General features: G+C 40.6%; 2 protein-coding genes across 3 annotated transcripts in view; one reads left to right on the top strand and one right to left on the bottom strand.

Annotated features, from left to right (window-relative positions):
• The window catches only part of Tmem117 (transmembrane protein 117), a 425,555-nt gene that overhangs the window by 254,993 nt on the left and 144,527 nt on the right, over window positions 1-26,035 (bottom strand). The window lies entirely within an intron of this gene.
• Window positions 452-14,452, top strand: LOC121441511 (ATP synthase F(0) complex subunit C2, mitochondrial-like). Its single transcript, XM_041642751.1, has 2 exons — window positions 452-571; window positions 13,970-14,452. Exons 1-2 carry the CDS (start codon window positions 452-454, stop codon window positions 14,450-14,452), a joined length of 603 nt encoding a protein of 200 aa, XP_041498685.1.

The raw sequence follows: 26,035 nt of genomic DNA, 5'->3' as shown, positions 1-26,035 counted from the left end.
GCTTCCCTATAGCAGGGCCCCAGAACAGCTGCCACCAGGCCCTACCATAATAGAAATAGAAACAATCTTTGCATGTTTAATCATTCTAGGGTGGGGGTCTTAACATTCATTTCTCATATTTGAAAATCATTTGATCATCCTCATTATCTCATCTATTTTTCTAAGTTCTCCGGGTATTTAGGAAAGCTTCTACCTAAACTTGTCAAAGCAGAAATCTGTAGTTACTCCTAAACCGATCTCATTTAGGCTGTCATCGCTTAGCCAGCTGAGAGGCCGGGGCTCTAACTTCAGTCCATAAAGATGTCATTGCGATCCTCATGGACAATTTACAGTGACATGCCCATAGGCATGTCAAGAAGAAATGTATATAAGTGTCAGAGTCAAATACTTGGTGGCAATTTATTCTGCCGTTTCTGTTGCTGTAATTTTAATGAGCACACTGCACACTCTCATGCGGGCCTTGCGAGCCATTAGCGAGCGGTGCTGTGTACATGACATAGACTCTGCTGGCAGAATAAAAACCACGCTGAATTTCTTCAAGATGATAAGACGCGAGACGTTGGAAACCCTCGTAAGTGACTTAACAAAACGAATGCCATGGCTTGTTTATGCTTTCATTAAAAATCAGAGAGATTTCAAAAAAAATGACAGCAAATATCACATACTCTTGAACTCCTAGAATGCATGTGCCTGAACTAAGTATTGGGAGGATGGCCCTGTACTCAAAGACCCTCGTCCTCTGCCCACACAAGCCTAGGAAACCTGAAAGAGTAGGGTGTGGGCCCCTTACAGTCACCTCCTCGCATAGTTTCCCTTCATGGTAAAGTAATCTGAACACAAAGGCAAACAGTAAGTGTTCATAAGGAACTTCTTATATGTCAGGATGCTATTCCAATTTATTTTTAAGCAGCAGATCCTTTGAACAAACTAAAACATGCTTTCCCATCTTTTATTGATTCCTCTGACCTGCAGTGTTTCCAGAGGAAAATATACAAAACGCCTCAGCAACTCAGTGAATTCGAAGACTGAAGAGGGGCCTGCGTGATGTCTCAGACGTTTAAGAACATTTGCTGCTCTTACATAAGACCTGAGTTCAGATCCCAGCATCCACATCTGGCTCCTCACACCCACTGCAGCTGCAGCTCCAGGACATCCAACGCCGTCGTCATGGCTCCAGGGGCACTTACACACATGTGGCAGACACTCGGACACATGTACAAACACAAACAAAAAACCAATACTAAGGGGAAAACACTGAAGAAGGTACAGCAAGTTGGCTCAGGAGGTAAAGGAAATTTCTGGCAAGTTTGATAATCTGAATTCCATACCCGTGATCCAAATGGTAGAGGAAAAGAAATGATTACTGGAAGCTGCCCTTTGGCCTCCACACACCTACACATATGCACACACACTAAATAGAAATTTTAGTTTACATAGTCTTTTAAAGCCAATGAAAAAGAAAAAGCAGATCTGCAAGACACATGGGCTCCCAGCCCCCAGTTTGTTTGCTGCAGACTCGAAGCACAATTCAGTGCAGTCCTTTTTGTAACAGTACTAGCAGACACCAGTCCTTCTGAAAGAAGAAACTTGCTCACCAATGAAGCTTTCTGTGCAATTTTTAAAATAGGCGTGATAGGTTTGCTCCTTTGTGTTATGAAATTATTAGCTGCTTGGGACAATAAATGTAAGGGGTGCCATGAAACAAGAAATAGTGTTCTATTCAGTTTAAATCAACATTGCAGGAAAAAAAAAAACACAAAACCTGGTAGAAACGTCATCATTGGCATACAAGGCATAGAAATGGCTGGACCAGGTAACACAGCTGTGTGGAACACCTGAAGAAAGGACATCGTATTGAGAGGATCCATCACACTCCACAGGAAAGCAGACTCGAAGCTTTTCACACAGGTCCCTCCCTCCCTCTCTCGTCTGCTTTCCTTTTGACTGGGACTAGCTAAAGTTCTCAGTGGATAACCTGCTTGAGCAGACCGCCCTGCCTGTACCCAGCCTCAGGGGCAAAGGGAACTAAACTGGAAGCGAGAATGTCTATGTTTCTGCATCTCTACAATGTTGGTTTCTTCCAAATTAAATATTTAATAAAGCAGCTGTTCTCAAAGAGCTTATCATTAGCTAGAATTTTTTTAAAAAAATCAGCAAAAAAAATGTGCTTTTATATGGAAGAATCTCGAATGAAGTGAAGAATGGAAAATCTTATAAGATGCTGTCAGCGGAAGGTGGGAAGCCTGGATAAGTGCTGAGTGGATCAGAGCCAATCCACAGAGCACAGCAAATCCTAAGTCTTTCCCACACTGACGCCCTGAGATAGATTTTTCTTTCCTCCGTCCAGATAAGTAAATCACAGAACAGAGAAGTGCACGCCCCACACCACTCACACCACATGGTCACACAGCTAATTGGGTGTGGAATTAGGACGGAATCCAGATCTTCAGACACTCTGCATATGCGGCACTCTGGTGAGCTGCTCCCTGGACATGTACAGCCGATGGGTAAGTTACTACTAACAACCCTAATATATCTAATATATATGTTCTCTAATATATCATGTGCCACACAGTTTCTGTCATTTTAGCAGAAAGATTTAATGATGCCATGACTTCCTATAGCACAGTGCTCTCGGGACGCCCTTGTCTTTACTGGCCTCTATATATGAATATGGGGTGAAGAAGGTCTCACAGACCAAAGCACTGTGAGCTGAAGGCTGGGGCTATTCTGGCACATCATCTGATTCCTGGTCTGTCGTTACACACACACACACATTCACGCACACATGAACAAACATGCACACACACATAGTAGGAGGACGATGACTAGCACACAGTAGATGAGAAACAAATGTCTCTGCTCTACACGAGACCTGTAAGGGACTTGGAGAGGAAGCAGAGTCCAGTCCGATTCAAGCTTGACTCCATCAACCTTCAGATGACCTCAAAGAAATGGCTTGACTCAACCTTCACAATGCTGTTAAAAGTTAAATCAATACTTCCCCATAAGGAAGGAATTCTCTGCAAGCCCAAGACACATGATCTCTGTGTCAAGCGGATACAGAAGAGCAGATCGAATTGAGGCTTCCCTCTTACAGCCATTGAAACTAAACAGGCTGTAAACACTGTACCTCAGTTTCTCCATCTATACAATTAAAATGTAACTTGCCCCATAAAGTTATGTAGATAACAAATAAAGCATGTATATGAATGAAATGTATATGCATGCATGTATCTATGAATACAGTTTTATACACATAATTACACGCAAGCATATTTACATGGACACATACAGATATTATAGTGCCAATAGCACGGCTCTATAGCAATTGCTCCCTTGCAGCCGGAAATGGCAGTGTGCCATTCGTTTCACCTGCTCCATCTCCCACTTATCTTAAAACACAAAAGACAAAGCCAGTATCCTGACCTTGCTATCCACTGTAATTGCCACACATTGTTCTAAACCCTATTTTAACACTCACGCCTGTATTAGCAAGTTCTTGCCGACACTATTATCAAATAAGTGTAGTTAAGATTGTGAACCACTTGATCTCTAGGAAGGGATTAAAATGAAAGCTAAATGTTACCTGGACAAATGAGGGTGATTTTTATTGGCAAAAGCACGACGGAAACATGGGGTACAACAGGAGTTCGGAAAGGGTGTTGACAGTGCTCATTAAGAAATATTGAAAAGGCAGTATGATATTTAAAAAAGCAATATATAATGAGAAAGGTATATTCAAATGCATGTGCTAGGATTCACAGGTAAGCCAACCCTTCACTAGTTACACCAAACTTAGGACCACTGCAAATATAGTAACAAAAATTATGCAATGATCTTGCTTAAAAGAATCAAAAGCAAGAAGCAAGCTAAAAGTATAAAACAGTTTATATATGTGTATTATTTCAGTATAAATATAAAATAAAATGACCTAAGCTTTAAAAAGTAAAATATTAGAAATGCAGAAAAATTTTATTATGTATAAAATGAAAAATAACTATCAGACATAACATAGGAGGAAATGCTTGTTTGAGGATGTGTGGGGTTTGAAATGAAGCTTGGCAGGTAAAGAGCTTCCTCTGTAAGCATGGGGACCAAAGCTTGGATCTCTGGATGGCCACAAATGTAGGTGCGCGTGGAAGCAATAGGGAGTCCCCAGCACAAGTTGGCATCCAGGTTAACCCAAGCAACAAAATTAGTGAGACACCCTGTCTTGATATACCACATGGAGAGCAATGAAGGAGATGTCTGACACCAGCCTTAGGCTTCTACAAACACATATATACATGTACATGTATACACATGCACCCCCATAGACATATGCCCACACATATCTTGTGAGCATTCAAATACACACACACACACGCACATGCACATGCACACACACACACACACACACACATATATACACACACAAAGAGACATGAGTATAGTATATGGCATTCAGTATAATTAAGTACTGTAAGTATTTTGCAAATATTAGATAATTAAATTTTTGTATTAACCCTTGAGGAGAGGAACAATATTTCCTCCACTTTGAAATGAAGACAACCATGTGCAGACAGGCAAGCAGCCTGTCAGAGCTGTAGAGATAAAAGAACACAGCCAGAGTTTGAACTAAGGATGCTGGTAAAAGTCTCTTCTCTAATTCACAAGTTTTTCTCCTTGTGTTAATTTCTATCATGTTATTAAAAAATTAACAACAGTTATAATATTTTATTGTCATCAAAGTGAGTTTATTTGTATAATAGAAAGTATAAAGGTATTGTCATTTCCTTGGCTGGTCCTAACAACTACATATTCTTTGACAAATCATGAATCTATTTTATGAAAAGTATTTTTAAATATAATGTTTATTTAGTGCTATGTTTTTCTTATTTTGCCTGTCACTCCATACTTTTAACTGAATAAGATGTTTCCTGATAATAATATCATTTCTGTGGGTCATTTAAAAAATACAATGGGGTGTCCATCACAGGTTTGCGCTTCTCAGACCTGTGATGCTTTCTAGTTTGTAGTTCTGGTATGAATGTATTTCTTCACTGGAGGTCATAGTGCAATCAGCATGGTAGTTAGATTCTGATTGTGGCTAGTCCCCCTGACATACCCCTATGCTTTGACTGAGGGCAGGGACAGTTTTTTTTTTAATAGAACCAGTTTATGTCAACAATCCTACTGTTAAAATCATTATGGCATAAACTAACTCAATCCAAAGGAAGCTAAAGGAAAATCATACTTCAATGATGATAATGTCATTTATGATATTAATACCTGGTTTGCAAAAATAAAATCCCAAAGTGAATTTTGCTTATAGACATTGTTCTTACAATATCCTACATAAGCTGTAAGATACCCTCTCCATGGAACCTTCACAGTTACACACTTCAGCTGAATTTCAAAACTGATGGTTCATATATTCGCGGAAATTTGCAATGAAATGATTTCTAGATTGCAAAAACCCAACGCTATCTTCCAAAAACCTTCAATAGAACTTCAAGGTGTTCTTTAACCTGAAAGCATCCTCAAACATCGCTGAAATTTTACAAATTACACAATGTTTCCTTTCCGGTTCTCGGTTAAGATTTATAGGCACATGTGTTCTTTCTAAGTAGGAACCTTTCAAAATAGGGAAATATCATTTTCAATACATGTCATTCTTCTCAAGGCTTTGATACCCAGGGCTTCTCTATCTAAATCACGTCACCAAAGGCAAAGCCTTCAGGGCGCTTACAACAAGCATTAACAATATGTCACTAAGCCGGGCGGTGGTGGCGCACGCCTTTAATCCCAGCACTCGGGAGGCAGAGGCAGGCGGATCTCTGTGAGTTCGAGGCCAGCCTGGTCTACAAGAGCTAGTTCCAGGACAGGCACCAAAGCTACAGAGAAACCCTGTCTCGAAAAACCAAAAAAAAAAAAAAAAAAAACAATATGTCACTAGCTATCAAGGATGCAATTTTTCAACAAGTTGTTCTTTTCTGCATCATTTCTTTTCACTTATAATCACATGACTTCCAAACCTTCACGACCATCTAAAGCTATCACACTCAAACTTAAAGGCCACATACGTCCCAGGAGGACTATTACATCGAAATAATTCAGTTGTGATTTCATTCTGTAACAATACATCGCATGGGTTTGCAATAATAAGATGTTAAAATGGGATTGTTTTCCTGTTTCACTTGGTAGAGGCACTTAGGAAATAGGTACTACTAATGTTCCTAAGTCCCACGATTGCAGTGGAATAATAATGGAGGCTTGCCCTGGGCTTCACCAGACTGCCCTTCTATTACTGCTGCTCTTGACATGATCAGAGGAACTTGTTTTGACAATGGGTGGTGGTTACTCATAACTGGCTAAGGTGTTGTAAATAAATGATTGTTGAGTACTCCTTCCTTTGGCCTCTATGGGTATTGCATGCATATGATGTACAGACATACATGCAAAGAAATCACTTAGACACATAAAATAAAAATAATTTTAAAAAGAAAGAGAGAGAGAGAGAGAGAGAGAGAGAAGAAGGAGGAGGGAGGAAGGGAGGGAGGAAGGAAGGAAGGAAGGAAAAGAAGGAAGGAAGGAAGGAAGGAAGGAAGGAAGGAAGGAAGGAAAGAAGGAAACCAACTATGCAATTAATGAACAGAACTTCTGCCTGGTGACAACTCTCCCAGCCTTGCTTTCTAAGGTTCTCTTCATTATAGCTGTTCACTTTGTATCCCTTATAAGAAAACAGAAATTGCAAATGTTTCAGGAGCCACAGGAAATTGGTTCCAGGAGATTCCCGGATGCTGAAAATATTGATACACAGTATCCCCCAAGGAAAAAGTTATAGTATTTGCACATCACATATATATCCTGTGTATTTGGCTAGTGTGTTTGTGTGTGTGTGTGTGTGTGTGTGTGTGTGTGTGTGTGTGTGGTCCCTTCCATAAAAATAAGCCATGACCTCAAAAGCTGATGCTAAGGGCACATGAATAGGCCAGCAGGAGTCATCCTAAATTGAGACCAGTCAGGCCATTAGGACAAGCTGTAGACACCAACCATGTCTTGTGAATGAGAACAGAGTCCAGACTGGTTAATCATCTCAACTCTACTGAAGAGTGAACTCCAAAGATTCCCCAGAGCTTCTACCTGGAGATCCTTAGGGCGGACACCGCAGCTAACCAGTCATGACCATCCTTGTTCCTTAGCTCCTTGTTCTTTGCTTTTCTGGGGCAGCTAGGAACATCCTGCAACACTGTAAGAAAATTCAACGTGCTAGGTGAAGAAGTATCCAATGAGGACTCCTGTCTCCAATGCCCCACACAGTCAGATTTAGGAGGGGAGGGTGTGCACTCAGACTTGGGAGTCTGGCTTATTACCCTGGGCTCAAGTGAGATATCTTCAAGAAGACTAGAAATAGCCAAGTAAATTTATTTTTTACCTAAAAATGTCAGGGATACCCTGAAGTACATCTTCTGGCTCATCAAAGGGGTCAGCAGAGAATACAGCCTTACAGCTACTGCTAAGAAAGAGTTTTTGAAGAAATATTATCATTCAGCAAGATCACTGTCTCCCTAGAGCAACAGCATTGCTGATGTTTCTAAATTTCATTATGTGCTATACACATAGAAGCCACATAACCTATTGAACAGTGGGTACTCTTATTACCACTTTAACGTTTGATATGAACCCGAGGCTTCAGGAAATAGAATAATATATCAATACTGCAGGTGACTGAGGGGAAACTCAGAGGTGGTGTGTGCACGCAGATCTCATTGATCCAGCCTTGCTCTGCTGACCGGCAGATGGGATGCAACTTTGAAAAGCAATACTGACAAACTGTATGACCAAAACTGAACTCACAAGGTTCCTATCTGAGGTGTTACTGCGTTCTCAGGAGAATTAGCATCTCTGGTAAGTGAATATAATTGGAATAGGTGTGGTCCATAGCTCTCATTTCCCCACCTCTGTCTCATGACTGCCACCAATAGCACTGTCTTTAGGCTACCGGTTTATGCAGCTCAACCTCCGCACAAAGATGATTGTCAAACAGCTTGATCATGGCAAGCCTAAATGATAACCTGATTTAACACTTGACAGGAGCGAAGGGTCTAGTGAAGGAATACATAATGATCAATCCTCCTTTTACATCATTACTGCTGCCAGAGCCTAGTTTTACAATAACTTTTAATTATATACCTCCAGGCGGGTAGTGTGTTTTATTATTCATTTATTCTTTAAAAATTCCAGGAAGTCTGACATTTCTTGCATACATACATAGCACAGTTTTTGCTAGGCTTGTTTATTAGAACAGATAAGCAAATTATCTATTATCGTTGTTGTCATTATTATTACCCTTCCCCCTAGTATCAAATTGCCATGGCAACTGTGAGTTGGGCAAGATTTACACCTTTAACAGTGCAGAGGTTCTGCTGCATTTTAAGTCTGCAAAGTCCCCTCATAGGGGAAGCACAACATGTATGTATTAACTCCCGTCCCCTTCACTGCTGAGCTGTGCCCTGAACTTCATAAGCAGTCTGAGACACATCTGGGAATCCTTCAAAATGAACCACTCCATAATATGTAGCACATGAAGGGATGATTATTGTTGTCTTCAATTACCTCAAGGCCCGGGGATCATAATAAATGAAGTCTCTGGAATAATGAAATAATAAATTTTCATTTAGAAGAAGTCGCAATCTGAATATCCTTAATGCATGCCATCACTCTCCCAAACTTCCCAGTATGGGGATGTTGCCCTTGAATGTCCTCAGGGCTGTCGGTAAGACAAAAATCTTCAATCTTTACTGATGCAAATTCTTAACTCAGGGAATATAAGACATTCTTGGGAAACAGAAGGTGACAGACAGAATGGTTTAAGAAGCCACCCTTTGGAACTCTATTAGCAATTTATGGACTGACTATTTCTTTAGCAAATTGAGAGCTCCTTGAGATTAAATACTGACAAGCATTAATGTCACAAATATATGTATTTCATCAGCATCAGGATTTTTACAAAGAAGACAGAGGTGAGAGGAGAATTGGGAATATCAATGCATCGTATAACCTATGATATAAAGATGTCACTCATTATCTTTCAAGTTCTGACTAGAATAAGAATTTCTGCGATTCCAAGAACTCAACATAACGAAGATGTTGCTCTCGATTCTCAAAGATTAGGACATTTCTCTGCCAGTCCAGTCCCCTTTCTTCCCTTGTGGTTTAAATATTGTCTAACAATTCTCTCCAAACTGAAGCCTTCCTTTCTATGAGGGAGCTGGGAGGAGGGGCTCTTTAAGACTCAGAAAATCAACAAAATATACTAGTCTTTGGAAGATCCTAAAACTTTCAAGACTCATAAAGTCCCTCCCCCAAGCCAAATAAGCATCAATGATTGCAGGAGAGGGCAACTTATCATCAACTAAGCTTCACATCACTGCAGGAAAGGGGTGACACTATGATCAAATGAACTACACACAGAACTCCATGCAGAGACAGCTTTGGTGAGGAGTCACCATGCTTCAGGGGGCTTTCTGGTGATACAGTAGCATTGAAGTCACACAAGGTCCTGTAAGGGGTGCCTACAAACTCACACTTCACTAAGCTAGACTTGGGTGGAATTTCTTTGGTCTGTTGTCAGTGCCCTATCTGGGGTAAAGAAATGTTTGTACCCATCTCCCCTGAAAAAGTCACACAGCAAAGTGAAATGCTCCCATTTAGGATCACGTATGCAAACACTTGGTCCCAGCTTAGTGATATTTAAAAATGTTGTGGAACCTTTAGGAGGTTGAGCTTCACTGAAAGAAGTAAGTCAGTGTCAGGGAGGATGTTGAGGTTCTATAGCTCGATCCCACTTCCTGTTCCTACTCTGCTTCCTGACTGCTAATGTCATATGACCAGGCAGCTCATGGTTCTGCTGCCATGCCTCCCAAGATGAAACACTATCTGCTTCTTAATATACAAGCCTAAAGAAGCTCTTCCTCACCTAAGTGCCTTCTCTTCAGGTGTTGAGTTACAGCAACGAGAAAAGCGGCAAACACGGCCCCTCCGGCTTCACAAGTCTCCATTCAGAAATAAAGCTGTGAGTTCCCGACTGCCTCGCCGTATGTGTCCCCAAAGCTCTATGGCTGCTCAAACATTGATGGACATAAACTTCATGCAAAATAAAATTGTCAGATAGAATAAAACTTTATGACTCAGTGAATATCAATCATCATTTACCCTAGAAAAGTTGTTTTCAGTAATGCGGTAATATCCGAAATTAAAGCTTCAGGCCCTCCCTCCAACTGAAAAGCCATTAGCCCACTGTCCCAGCTAGTTTTTAGGTCAGTTTTACAAGAGCTAGAGTTGTCTAAGAGGAGGGACCCTCAATTGAGAAAATGCCTCCATAAATCTGGCTACAAGACAGTTTCTTAATTAGTGATTGATGTGGGAGGGTCTGGCCTGTTGCAAGTGATGCTGTCCCTGGGCTCGTGGTCCTACGGTCCATAGAAAAGCAGTTTCAGAAAGCCATGAGGAGCAAGCCAGTAAATCACATGTGTGTGCACGCACACACACACCATGGCCTCTGCAGAAGTTCCAGCCTCTAGGTTCCCACAGTGTTTGAGCGAGTTCCTGTCCCGTCTTCCCTCAGTGGACTGTGACTTGGGATGTGCAGGTCAAATAAACTCTTTCCTCTCCCAAGTTGCTTTTGGTTGTGGTGTTTCATTGCAGCAATGGAAACCCTGAGACATCCGGCCCATTATTTTAACAATAGGAATGATTATCTTTGAAATAACTTTCTAAAATTCTTAAACTATATTTAAGGTAAATTTTGCTTCAGTTTTCATTATCTTTTTCCATCGAATTAACAACTTATTATATATTATATAATTTTAGACAAAGTGTTCTGATGAATACTTTAAATGTCAAAAATTTTAAATATTTACATGTTTTACTACTCCAACTGCCCAAAAGCAAATTGTAAAACAATGTTCATCTTAATTTTTCAAATTAATCTCTGGAAGTCTTGTGACTTAAGCAGTTTTTACAGAAATTTGCAATTTCAAATGACAAATTTTGTCATGTAATGAAGAAAATTATTATCTCCCACACAGCAGTGTACAATAACTTGTTTACAAGGGATCTCACTATATCTTCAATGTGCACGGAAATAAAGACAGTGGCGAACACCATGCAGGAATTTTCTCCAGCACCATGACAGTGATGGTGGGCCATCCACTGCTTATTGTCAACTTTCTAACACTGACCACGTGGATATATAAAAAATAACTGCACTAAGAACTGCAGGGCATTTGATGACAAGGTGAGTCCAGCATTAAGCCAGCATCATTTAGTACCAACTTGGACCAGTATCACACTTAAGATAACCGATAAGCCTCATCAGCTTGGGATGTTTCTTTAAGTCTTTAGCATTTTGGGTTTCAAAGTCTGTACTTAGTAAGAGGTAAGATACAAAACCTGGGGTTCAAAGTCTGTACGTGGTAGGAGGTAAGATACAAAGCCTCTACACCACTCGGCCTAGTAAAGTTATAGATACCTTCTAAGGCAAGGTTTGATTTTAGATTCTGAACAGCCATTGATAAGGAAACGCTGAAGAAGATGAGGCAGGAGGATCATGAGTTTGAGGCAAACCTGAACCTATTTTTGGAAATGGGATCTGACTAGATTTCCACCAACATGCAGATAATGAAATATATACACAGAATTTTAGTCAGATATAAAGAAAAAAATTAAGTTAAAAAATTTTCAGAAAATGTGTGGAACTAGAACATAATTTATTTAGCAAGGTAACCTGGGGTCATATGCAGATCCTAGTTTCTGATCTTTAGATGAATGCATTCATGGGACTGAGTGGGCACAGGCAATGACAGCCGAAAGGAGCTACGACGGGGGAGGTGGTTTAGGGAAGGGAAGTGGAGTGTGTCACAGAACACATGTGACAGGAAAATACAAAGGTAGTAAATCTGGGGCAGAAGGGTACATGCAGAGAACTGGACAGCGAGAAGCGGGAGGGGCAAGGGGAGAGATCACCCAAAGGAAGGATGCATGGAGTTAAAAGGCATATCACTTTGTATTCCAATTAAAATGTGAAGTTTGTAGGAATAACTTTTCTGAAAATCTCTGGACCTCAAAACCCTGAACTTTAGCCTGATCTTATGATCACATTAATGATGTGCCTATTTCAAACTGCATCCTCATTGCCCTCCTCACCTGTCTTTCAGAAGACAATGTGACCCATCTTACCACACCTTGGACTTTCCATGTGATCAACTTCTACAAACTAAGCTCAAGGCATAGCTTCGGTTTTAAATTACAAACTCGTCTACGTCACTGTCGCAGAATGATGTATGCGTGCTGTGGTTTTTACTGGCTGAAAGCAGCCATTAGGTTGAAAGAAACTTCAGAAAAGATAGTGTCCACCATAAACGTTGGGAGCAACATGTGGATCTAGGCTAAGACATGTGTTTGTGGGTTTGAGTGCTCTTCTGGACCAACAGGCCATAAAGTAAGCTCTTCACTCAAGAACTTCGGTTGGTAAATAAACAAATAAATAAGTAAATCTGACAGTGGTGATGGTGATGTAAGAGTTTATTCATCCCTTTCCCATTCTATGTTTTCTGTGCTGTTCATTGGTATAGAACGAGCCCTTTGCCTGGGACAGATAAAAGATGCAGGGAGAAATTGGAGGATTCAAATGTGGGCTCATTCTTGGTTTAAACTCCCAAAGGAAGAACCTTTTTTCCTTAAAGTGGCACCACAACAAAACGCTTTTAAAAATTAGTGCCTTCCATGAGATGGTGAGCTGGAAAATAAAAAAGATCCCATAGAAGGAGAATGGATGGCAATAGAAATGATTACTATGTGAAGAAAGGACAGAGACTCAGAAAGACAAAGCCAGATGCGCGCTTTCAAATGTTGCCCCTGGACTGCAATGCGTGCGTGCGTGCGTGCGTGTGTGTGTGTAATGTGTAACTAGAAAAAGGACTGAGAAAAGAGAAGGGTCTTACGGTCTTTAATAGAAGGCAGAGTGAGGTGTTGGATGGAGGTAGAATCTATGTGACATGAGGTAGAAGGGAGGTTGCTGGAGACGGGACGGAGACCAGCAAGAGCAAAAACAGAGAGAAAGAATAATAAAACAAAGTATCATGAAGATGTCATGACGAAACCCATTACTTTGCACTTTAATTGCCTTAAAATGAATTCAAGCACACACACACACACACACACACAGAGAGAGAGAGAGAGAGAGAGAGAGAGAGAGACATGTGCATACCAATGTGTGCATATAATAATTAAGGAATAATTTCCAGTTCCATATAGACAGGCAAAAGGAGAGACACACCTACTTCTCTTGAGTATAGATGGGTTTGGGGGACAGAGTTCTCAATATTGTATGATGTAAAAGGCCCCGGTCAAGATATTAATGTCAAGTCATCCAAGAGCATTGCAGCCTACAGTCTTCAATGAAGCAAAATCAAACCCTCTCTGAAGTCAGGCACTTCAGTAAGAAGCCCAGTGCATTTTACATACAGAGATCTGCAGGTTGACAGCAGCTGTACCAGTCAGGTATAGCAACAACAGAAGGCAGAAAGCTGGATGAAGATGAAGGGCACTGTGTTTGGCAGATCTTTCATATAACAGCTAGGTTTATTGATGTTTGACCAAAGAGAAAAAATCTTTAAGAGATTATTTTAAAGTCAAGCCCCAGTAGATTCTGAGAAGAAGCTAACAGAATTGCAGGAATTGAACACTGTAACTATTTAATGCAAATTAAAATGAAGAAGTTAAATGGCAGGGTGTCTGAGGTTGAAAGGAGAATGTCTTGAGCAGAAAGTAAAAATGAAGAAGGTGCTTAGGAATCTTAAAGAAACCCACACCAATGCTGTCAGTCTTCTGACCAGCTGAGTAGCCTTCTGCTCAAACCTCTATTCAAAACATCTTTAAGAAAAGGCCAATTTGCTCTCTATCTTCTCTACCCTGGGAGCAGCTCTCTTGCCTTGGCCCCTCACGCCTGAAAACGTATGCCTGTTCCAGGTTCATCTCCACCCACTCCTTGGTCAGGAGCACCTCTCAGTTGCTGAGCCGTCCTCTGTCTGCAGTGGAGCTGAACCCACAGACACGGAGAGATGAGGCCCTCAGCAGCTTGGCAGTCCCATGTGCTTTGACCTCACTTGTCCCAAGCTGCAGCTTCCAAACCAGTGTCATTTCCAGGGACATTGACACAGCTGCCAAGTTCATTGGGGCTGGGGCTGCTACTGTTGGGGTGGCTGGCTCTGGAGCTGGGATTGGAACTGTTTTGGGGAGCCTCATCATTGGTTATGCCAAGAACCCTTCTCTGAAGCAACCGCTCTTCTCCTACGCCATTCTGGGCTTTGCCCTCTCAGAGGCCATGGGGCTCTTTTGCCTAATGGTGGCCTTTCTCATCCTCTTAGCCATTGTGATGCAGTTGTCTCCACTTCACCTCCCGTAGTTCTTTTGTGTCCCGTCTGTCCTGTATGTTCCTTTTCCTGTACCTCCCCAGGAAGTCTGGGGAAAGTGACTGGCTCAGGGTTTGACAGAGAGAAGACAAATAAATACTGTATTAGTAAGAAAAGAAAAGACCAACTTGACTTTAAAAAGAAGCCTAATTGTGGTCAAAAACCATTGTATACTTGATATGTATGTATATGTGTGGTGTGTATATATGTAAACATATGTATATGTGCATGTGTATATATGTGTGTGTATGTATATAAAGTGCATGTATGAGTGAAATTTGCCTTATGAATGATCTATTCAATGACCAAAAATGTAAATACCCATGTAGCTGAATTTTTTGTAGTGTAACAAAGGTATATGTGGATTCAGAGAACTGTGTGATTTCAGTTACATAATAAAACACAAGTGAACAGCACCGATAGAATGAATATTCAGAAGTCTGATGGTAACTAGGCTTTTTATTTTTCTAGGAGATCAAGTTACTAATTATGCTGTTCGCATGTATTATTTTTCCTATGTATTTATTTTTCCATTTCTTTTTCTACTTCTGCCAATCACTGCTGTCTTCATTTTGACACTGTATCATTTGGTTATGTCATAAAAATTTCCTGGCAAATTGAAGACATTTTGTCACCTATGATTAGGATCATGTCATAAAATCCAACAACTACTCATGACAAATAGAAACAAATTTTATCTAACTATGAATAAAAGAAAAGTCTCTCTGCCAAAAAAATATCAAAAAGAAATGTAGAATTTTTATTTAAATTCAGAAGTAAAACAGCAATGTTTTTTCTTTGGTGCTAAACAACATTTGAGTATTTGAGATTTGTGTCTATGAAATAGCAACCCAATCAGAAACAAGATAGTAAAAATAGAAATGGAGAAACACAATATCAATTTCCCCAGAAGACAGATAATATCATGTACAAAGAAACCTTGGAAGAATGTCCATGTATGTTAAGTGATGATGAAGATACATTATTTAGCTTGCAATAGAAAATAACATTAGGAAAAAGTCAACTGTATTCCATCAAACTAGCAAGAAATTGTTAGAAAGGCCAGTTTTAAAGGACAAAATATTTACACACAAAGTATAAAATAACATAAATGTCAATTATTTGGAACCAACTTGCACAACTATTAAGTCATTAATAAACATTCGTGAATATTGCAAGCCAGTTAAATACAGTCATGTTTTTAAAATAAATTACACAAAGTTTACAATTCTATGCTAAGTTAGGTTCTTGCATCTTACAATCACCCACACACATCTCACAATGACTTATCATTGAGGTTGGCATCCACCATTTCTGATTGGTGGAAATGCGACATATGAATGGATGCCTCTCCCCAGTTCCATATTCACTGATGTCATACTAACACCTGATACAGTGGGAGACTTTATAACATGGATATTAACATGGACTTTATAACATGGACATTAACAAATTCTTCCCTTCCTCCCATTCTCCAGAGAACCAGTTATTATAAAATGAACATTACAGCTGAAATTCACAAAAATGTCAAAGAAAACACAATGCCCTCAGGATGTCAGTAGATGGAGGAGGCACAGGAAGGAAGGAAGAGCTTACAGAGCAGAGCTGGGAAAGGCTTCCTTGAGGAGAGGTCTGATGATGCTGTAAGTCATCAATAGAAAGAACAAAAGGATACAGAATATGTGTCCAACAATCTCCACACTTGAAAGACAGAGAACTTCGGCACAAATTCATCTTTTTATGAACTTCCTATTAAAACCCCCAAAAAGCTGAGTAAAAAATTATTATAAAATTCTAAAATTTACATAGAAGAGAGGGGCCCCAAGGATAGTTTCTAAGAACTGAACTAGGAACTTCTGCTCTGTCATCTCAATTTATTACAAAGCTATAGTGTTTTACTAAAATGGCATTAGCATAGAAATAAAACATCTAGAGGTAGCCCCCTCACGAAAGTAGAAAATTAATGTCAAATCCTGACCAATGGAGTCAGGGGGGGGGTCTCCTATAAATAATGCCTTGCTAAAACTGTAAGAAGAAATTGAGGACAATATCCTCCTGCCTCAGCTTACAGAAAGATTTCTGCAAATGAGATGCATGCATTCAATCCATAGAGGAGAGGAAGTTATAAATTCAAATATGTGAAAATTCTAAAATGTACTTATCAAAAGAAAACGATGTAGAAAACAGCCAGAACTTAGCAGTATGAAACTGGACCTTAGTTTAGTGGAGAGGGTACTTAACTGCATGACTGTGACGTCGAGAGATTGACCCTCTCGTCTGAGGCAGCGGCACTGGGAGTTCAAGGCTTTGCTTTCATTGTTTTAATATGAATTCAAGATGGCTGAAATTCCAAAAAACTCTTCACAACACAAATGGTTTGAAAGCAAATCAAAATCTAAAACATACACAGAATTTTAACATTCTGATAAGAAAAAACGAAAGCAAGAGAAAACGGCCCAGAGGAAGAAGCTGTTTTCTGTTGAGAGCCACATGAAAGATCAATAGATCTATGAAAGGGTACTCAACTTCATGTATCTGGGAAATTAAAATTAAAAGCACAAAAAAAATTGCACATTACAAAGCCTGTGAAAATTAAGTAGTAAGCAAATAAGACGTGCTCGGTGGCTGACAGGAGTATAAATTAATGCAACCAATCTATAGAAGCAGAGGCATGTGGCACCTCCCTAGGATTTTAACCCTAATTAATTATATCTATTATCTGTACATATGTATGTGAAGGAACACGTGCCAAAATGCTGTTAGCCAAAGTCAGAAATGGCAAGAAAATACAAACACCAAGACTTCTCCTAAGAACGAAATGACAAATTTTCTGGAATTTTCCTTCAATATACTAGAGCAGTGAAAAAAAAGAAAGGATCTTTGTCATAAACAGCCACACTAATATGCCTCAGAAAAATAAATTGAGTAAGAAAAGCAAGCCTTGGAATTATCAATTGTAAATTATATGCATACGATTTATATTATGTTCCAGAAACATAAAAAGTAAAAATACAAAAAAGTAAGAGTATAAAAAATTTATGTACTGTATTCTTGTGCACTCCATAATATACATTGCTTTTCAAGTATGATATATACAACTTTCGCCAGATATCTGTGACTTGGTGTGTGTGTGTGTGCGCGCACACACACACTTATATGTGCAATTATGTGCTGGTTTGTTCACCCATACAAAGACCAGAGATTGACACCCATATATTCCTCAATCGGTCCCTATTTTTTGAGACTGGTCTTCTCACTGAACCGAGAGCTCACCAGTAAGGCCAGTGAGTTTTAGGGTCCTCCTGTTTCCGCTTCCCAGTGCGGGGAATACAGAGCGGTGCCACACTGGTTTTTGTTCTTTCTATTTATTTGATTGTTTATTTTAAACCTGGGTGCTTGAGATCCAAACTCAGGCCTTCAGACTTGCTCAGTGAGGACTTTACTCTCTGAGCCATGTTCCTGGCTCCTAACATGATTCTTAATTCCTGTAAAACAAATTATAGATAGCATCGTCTACTGGAACATTTGTGATCTAGACACTTTCTGCTGTGTGATCAGAATCTAAAACCCTGTATAGAACAGCCCAGAGCTAAACCCCAGAAAGCTAGAAAACACTTGTTGGGAATAAAATGGGACATGTCCTCCTACCATGACATAAAACACCTCCACAACTTTCGTCTGGCAAAAGACACGAAGAAAACTCCAGTGCTTTGGTGGCCTTCTGTTTGCTTTCTTTTCTCTTTCACAAGTGAGGCTGGAGATTACTTTACACAAAATTAAGTGACAGAAACAGGGGACACACAGCCACCCTCTCCTGGCTTACCTTCACAGTAATTTGTTAGCCAGTATAGCTGCCTAGTTTATTGCAAGATCTCCAAATTATGACACTGTTAGCAAGGAAAAGCCATCTAGTATCCAAGGCAGACTGAGCATAATGATAGTTTACAGATTCCTGCGCAGTGCAGACTAGGGTAAACAGCAGTGAATGGGGAAATTACAGTAATCCAGACTAAGGCAAACACTAGATTAAAGTAAGAGGCCATGAAAGGGAAGAATCAATCCTCACTGCTAATCCTGGGCCACTGTAGTAGACTCCCAGCCGTCTGTATCTGTAACTAGGTAACATCACACCACGTGAGCACATGACTGTGTTTCACCCACCTTCAAATTCCCAGCATTAGTCACATAGTAAGCCCTTAATTAAGAGTAAATGAATGGAGACACCCTCAGTGAGTGCCTGCACACCCTTTAACCATTTAACTCCTTTGTTTTTATCGGCAAGGGAATGAGATGCAAACTTCTCCAAGTGCCTAAAGGAATGTTCTTTTGTTTGCAACATTATGTATCCATCAGGGAATTCAACAGAAATAGAATCAATCAGAGGAGACAGAGAGATAGATATAGACAGAGTGACAGCGACAGGCAGAAATGTAGTGGGAAGAACTAGTTCACATGAGTCTAGAGACTGAGAAATCCCCCACCTGCCTTCTGCAAAGCAGAGACCCACGACAGCCAGGGATGAGGTTCACGTGTAAAGGCTAAGATTCAAGTAGGCTGATAACACCGCCCCAGTCTGAGCATCTCCAAGAAAAGAAGGGCTAGCCCAGCTCATCAGGAAATAGTAAGATCAAACTCTTCTGCTTTTGACATCTGTTTAACAGACTGAAATATATCAGCTCATAGTAGGGAAGGCCAGTCTGCTTTCTCTGACCCACTAGTTCTTACACCAAACTCATCCAGAAACACCTCCATGGACACCCATAAACGGTATTTTATCCGCGTACCCAGAGGCTCCTCAAGCTGACACAAGAAAGTATCCCCTATACCAATCTTTAAAAGCTACATTGAATAATATTGCTTTGCTAAGGATTATTAATTTTTCAAAACATAGTAATTTACTTCCAATTTTAATTTCAGTTTGGTGTATTTAGTGGGTACCTTGCAAACCCACTTTTACAGCAATACCAAGTCCAAAAACAGTGTAATATAACTATGAAAAATGGCAAAATCCTGCTGCAGTAAAATTCTAATGACTTTAAATTGATTCAGTTGCATTGTAAATCACACACATATTTTTTCATCTATTTAGAATAATTTACATAATACCAATGTTGTCTCGTGTGAGGCTTTAAAAGGTTGTAATTTCACTGAGAAGACATTTAAACCTACGAGAGAGCTACTTGCGGCTCTGTTTCCATATTTCTTTTCATGGGGTGACTCTAAATTTATTCTATTTTGTTATTTTTATTTTTTATGGCCTTGTTAGCTGCTAAGTAGGGTGAGCATCTTCCATGGCAAACTATCATCAGTTCATCCTCAGAGAATCCTTGTTTTTATTTCCAACTAAAAATAAGCCTAAAAGTTAAGGCTACAAGCTGAGCATGCCTAGCGGCAGCCCTGTCCACATAACCCTGACCTAGGCAAGTTCCTAAGCATGTCCGTCATTTGTCCTCCTTACATTATTACCTTAAACTGTGCATGCTCAAAAACATGCCTGCTCCTAAGGGATTTATCATATGCATAAACTCCCCAATAAAGTCTTCCTACTTAACTCTGTTGTAGGAGGCCATTGCTTTGAAAGTATCTCCCATGTTTTCCACAGTGTCAGCAGATAGGAACTCTTCCTTAATGCTCTGTCTCTGGACCAGACTTTTTGTGTTGGGTTAAAGCTGGGGGACAAGGATATTTGTTGCAGCTAATTCAACATTTCTAGATGTCTACAACAGGAGAATTCTTTTTCCAGATATAAAGCCTGTCCCCAGGAAATTAGCAGAAGTTCAGCCTCTGTCGTGTAATAAGGAGCATCCCGACTCTATCTCTTCTTGTCCTTTCTGCTCAGAAACATGGACGTTTCTCTAAGCATCACAGCAGCGTCAGAGGACGAACAAACATTATAACTAAATGCATGACCTTTGCCGCTGACCAGGAAGATAAGAATCAAGATCAGTATGTTATCTCCTCCGAACAGAAAAAAAAAAATCAAACTCTTATTAACGATCTTTGATTCTGCTGTGAAAAGAACTGTCAGCCTTCCCAAGCTGAAGGCGAGTCGAACGCAGGAGGCATTGCCAGTCAAGGGGCATCACAAAAGAACGGTTGCGACTCGGTCTTCTTTGAAGCTAAGAAAGAAGAAACTTAGAAACAGATGTTCAAATGTGTTTCTACTGAAAAGATGAAGAGATTATGCAAAAATCTGGAGACCATGATTAAAAAATAATATTTGTATTCAAATCACAACATGTATGTGACCTTTTCAAATCACTCCTCAGGCCTCAGCTTCACTTGCCCCGTCTACTAGGCAAGGGAATTTGTTTTTGTTTGTTTGTGTACAGTTATGATCCATTACAAATGGACCGGTCATAAACTGCAGAGATAATCTAAGGATCAGCTTTCAGAGCAGACACATCACCTGGAACACTGCTAAACTCCACGCGTGGGTTCATCATTGTCCACTTGATTCCCAAATCCTTGAATATAGGAAGTATTACAAAAACAGATCTCTGAAATTTTTAACCACGCTTTACGCTATCTTTATTTATTCTTTATTACTGCTAGAGATCCAACTCAAGTCCTCAAACAGACCAGGCCAGCACACCACTCCTGATCTACACTACTCCCCTATAGACACACGAGGAACATATGTGTTGCCAGGGACCATTTAACTTCTTCCAGACTGGCTTCTACCAGTATTTATTTATTTATTTATTTATTTATTTATTTATTTAAGATTTCTGCCTCCTCCCCGCCACCGCCTCCTATTTCCCTCCCCCTCCCCCTCCCCCTCCCCTGATCAAGTCCCCCTCCCTCGTCAGCCCAAAGAGCAATCAGGGTTCCCTGACATGTGGGAAGTCCAAGGACCACCCACCTCCATCCAGGTCTAGTAAGGTGAGCATCCAAACTGCCTAGGCTCCCACAAAGCCAGTATGTGCAGTAGGATCAAAAACCCATTGCCATTGTTCTTGACTTCTCAGCAGTCCTCATTGTCCGCTATGTTCAGCGAGTCTGGTTTTATCCCATGCTTTTTCAGACCCAGGCCAGCTGGCCTTGGTGAGTTCCCGATAGAACATTCCCATTGTCTCAGTGTGTGGGTGCACCCCTCGCGGTCCTGAGTTCCTTGATCGTGCTCCCTCTCCTTCTGCTCCTGATTTGAACATTGAGATTTCAGTTCGGTGCTCCAATGTGGGTCTCTGTCTCTGTCTCCTTTCATCGCCTGATGAAGGTTAATATTCAGGAGGATGCCTATATGTTTTTCTTTGGGTTCACCTTCTTATTTAGCTTCTCTAGGATCACGAATTATAGGTTCAATGTCCTTTATTTATGGCTAGAAACCAAATATGAGTGAGTACATCCCATGTTCCTCTTTTTGGGTCTGGCTTGCAGTCTTTATGTCATTTCTTTCTTTCTTTTTTCTTTTCTTTTCTTTTTTTTTTTTTTTTTTTTTTGTTTTTCGAGACAGGGTTTCTCTGTAGCTTTTGGTGCCTGTCCTGGAACTAGCTCTTGTATACCAGGCTGGCCTCGAACTCACAGAGATCTGCCTGCCTCATCTTTATGTCATTCTAATTAGCATACAAAGTACTGGTGTGACTGTGCACTTTCACAATACTTTTATTTGCTTAACGCTCCTCCTTAACCCCCTAGGAGTCCCTATTCTGTTTTCATGTCACATGTATACTATTGCCCTTTTCTTTTGCCTCCCTACTTCCTTAAGAACTCTCTGTCCGAGCCGGGCGGTGGTGGCGCACGCCTTTAATCCCACATGTACATGGGCACACAATCTTACAAACACACACACACACACACACACACACCAGACCTAAAGCATCACCCTTTACTATGACTTAGCTACCAACAAATCACAATGAGCTATGTCTCCTGACACGATGCAATGAGAAGGCGGCATTTCTCCTGCAATGCTCCCAACACAATGTAGCATCCGAAGTCAGTCGTGAAAAATTAGCAGACAAACTCAGAGGAATTTGATAATGTCATTGATCTAACCTCTTTTACCAATGCTATAATAGTCTAAAGAGTTACTTGATCTTCCCAGCATCTAAAGAAGTAAGATGACCAAATACATTGTGTGACTCTGGGTGGCATTTTGAATCAGGAGACAGTAACGAAGATGGTCACTGATGGAAGTTCTTACAAGTTTGGGGTAGACCAAAAGTTAACCATTAAGATTGTATCTATGTTAAGTGCATTGATTCTTGTTTATGAACAATAATACTTTTGTTTTTTGAAAAAAAAAACATACATGAAGGACTTAAGGGTATACATATAACGGTGATTCAAATATAAAGAGAAAAATCACACAAATATGTTTTTAAAACTAATGACTAACTACAACTAGTGGTTGTTTTGTAATGCTTTAAAAAATCTTTCCTGCATGTTTTAAATTAAGTCAAATAAAATGTTAAGAAAATGTTGGATTATGTAACTGCCAGTCAGAAATATGGGATATGGGGGTGTCTCAGATGGTTGCAGGCAGACCTAGTACATATGTGGGCTATGGGGGTGTCTCAGATGGTTGCAGGCAAACCCAATGCATATGTGGGCTATGGGGGTGTCTCAGGTGGTTGCAGGAAGACCCACTGCATATGTGGGATATGGGGGTGTCTCAGACAGCTCCAGGCAGACCCAGTGCATATGTGGGCTATGGGGGTGTCTCAGCTCCAGGCAGACCCAGTGCTTATATGGGATATGGGGGTGTCTCAGGTGGTTGCAGGCAGACCCAGTGCATATGTGAGATATGGGGGTATCCCAGATGGTTGCAGGCAGACCCAATGCATATTTTCCTGACTCTAATGCAGGAAGTACTAAAGAAGCAAATAAAATAAGTAACAAGCACATGTGATTTGTGACGCCATAAAAACTTTAGCACAGCGATTAAATAAAAACCCTGGGCAGGTTTCATTGGGAATTGTTGACGTACAGGACCACTTTCTGAGGCTGTGATGTAGGAGCAGAGCACAGAGAACCCTGAAAGAAGCAGGAGAAGCACGAGGAACAGTAACGCGGCGCTCATGCCATTTGCGCTCACATGCTACACACTCCACGTTTACGCGGAACGGCAGAAGGCATGTGACACCAGGACACAGGAGCAGAAAGAGTAGCCTGGGCACAGTCTGCGGAATTACTATCTTTCCACACACATGCTTCAGACAAGATAATGGACGCTCCACCAAAGCACAGTCCCAGCAAGGAACAAGCCAATACTGAAAAATAAAGCTTCCCACAGACCGGAAGTGATAACCCATATAATACCACGGTCGCCTGCAACAGCCGCAAAGCTCTCAGCATGATTTGGGATGAAAAGGATCACTGACCCGAATTAACTTGTATCGACGACCAGCGAGTAGCCACACAGAGCCATCTTTGATGGGGAAGGATGACCTGGGTCATGTGAAATTTCCTGCTGAAGCTTCCACGAGGAGATGGGCCAGCCTTTCATCACAGCAGAATGCCATGCTCTGTCACCAATCGGAGCTGGGTAATGAATCTAAATCTGGAGTTATCACACATATGTAATTGACAGAAGATCTGAAATACCATCTGTTCTATTTAAACCTCAGAAATTTTCTATGGAGAAGTTCCTTTTCTCAAGGAAAGAGATTCTTTAATACAAGTCCAGAAGAATAAAAAGAGGAGATGTTCCAACAGGTTGCTGGCAATGTTTTGTTCTTTTTTTTTTCCCAAAACCTATCTGAATTCAAACACTTCGTTTCATTGTTGTGTATTTCTAAACTTTTGCAAAGGTCTTCCATCACCTGCTTAGCAACAGAGAGCGGGAGAGAGACCTCTGGACTGTTACGTCCTAATGTTAAACAAGATGAATTCTGTCTGAATGTTTCCCCAGCTTTCCATATTTTTTTTTTAGTCAATTGTCCTGCATTCCATATGAGTTGGAGTTTAAGCTGCATATTTCCCCATTAATAGAAGAAGCATGGCTCCTACGAGTATCTGTTAGAGGTAAGGAGATCTAGAATTCAATTCCTTCTTAAATAAAGATCAGAACTGCATCCATCCAGGTGACTGTCTGTGCCATGGGCACAGTGCTGAGGTAGCATGGTGCTGAGTTTCTGCCGGTGTGTCTGTCTGTCTGTCACTGCAGGTCCATCCAGAAAGTGTGTCTCAAAATTACAGTGATAGCATTGAAGGAAAATGTCTGACATAAATCTCTGTCCCCATCAACACACATATATACATACATGTTTAGATGGCTGTGTCCGTGTGCAGCAGGCAGTGTTGAGCATGTTTAGACAGTTGTGTCTGTGTGGAGCAGGTAGTGTTGTAATCATATTTGGAGAATAGAGAAATGGTCAAATAGACTCTCTGCAACCAATAAAGTGGTGAGGGTAGAATTTGAAGGCAGAGTCAACCCTGCTCTTTGCTTTACAGCTCACCACAAAAGAGGAATAGAGGAATATTGCCTTTCAGTACTAAAACTGGACCTCAGAGTGGCCAACTTGTCCAAGGCCGCTCTGCTAGGAACAGTCAGGACCCAAACTCAAGATTTCCAATCTAATCCCTTCGCCATTTCACTGTATCCCTCTGCCCAGGTATTGTTTCATGGGAAGAAAAAGCAGTTCCACCCCTATTCATGTAAATTTGTTTTCCTCATTTTTAGTAAGCAGCAAATAAATTGTTTACTACTTTATATAGTATGCTCATTGACTTGTGTTATAAATTAAAGGTTTGGGGGTTGATCAATATGAAGGAAGACTGCAAGGCACAGAACCCATGTTATAGTGGCACTTATGGTGATAGAACCCATGTTATTGGGGCACTTATGGTTACAGACCCATGTTATGGCGGCACTTAGGGTTATAAAACCCATGTTATGGAGGCACGTATGGTTAAAGAACCCATGCTATGGTGGAACTTACGATTAGAGAACCCGCATTATGGTGGCACTTATGGTTATAGAATCCATGTTATGGTGGCACTTATGGTTATAGAATCCATGTTATGGTGGCACTTATGGTTACAGAACCCACGTTATGGTGGTACTTATGGTTATAGAACCCATGTTATGGTGGCACTTATGATTATAGAACCCATGTTATGGCGGTACATGTGGTTACAAAACCCAGGTTAAGGCAGCACTTATGGTTATAGGAGAAAGAAGTTGTTTTGGGCAAGATTTATAGAGACCAACCAGAGGCAGAAGGTCATGCCTCAGAAAAGTAAGACAATCTACAGTAGAGAAGGGGAGATAACAGCAGGGGACTAGGTATAGGCATCTGGAAACAAATTACAGGGCTTCAGGGCCACAAAGCTCAAAGGGCAGAAGGAAGGGCTCCTTGTCTGCTATGGCTAGTATTTGCCCTTTCTCTGACAAACAGGGTTTGATTGCAATTCACAAGCCATATAAGCAGTCTTGAAACAATAAGCCACAGGCTTACTTGGGATATGCTTAAAGAAACTTTGTATATGTAGTCAGGTTAAGCTTTCTTGAAGGCCACCTGTTGTCTGGTTACATCATATGAATACATATGATATCATAACAGTTCATGCCTGGATAAAGACTTCTCAGTGGCAAAGAGCACTGCTCTATTCTAGAATTATTCCCAGAA

Source organism: Microtus oregoni, unplaced genomic scaffold (assembly GCF_018167655.1).
Source record: "Microtus oregoni isolate MIOR12 unplaced genomic scaffold, Mior012 000077F_ref0000221, whole genome shotgun sequence".
Lineage (NCBI taxonomy): Eukaryota > Metazoa > Chordata > Mammalia > Rodentia > Cricetidae > Microtus > Microtus oregoni.
The sequence above is the reverse complement of the archived record's forward strand: the minus strand, read 5'-3'. Positions and strand labels throughout refer to the sequence as shown.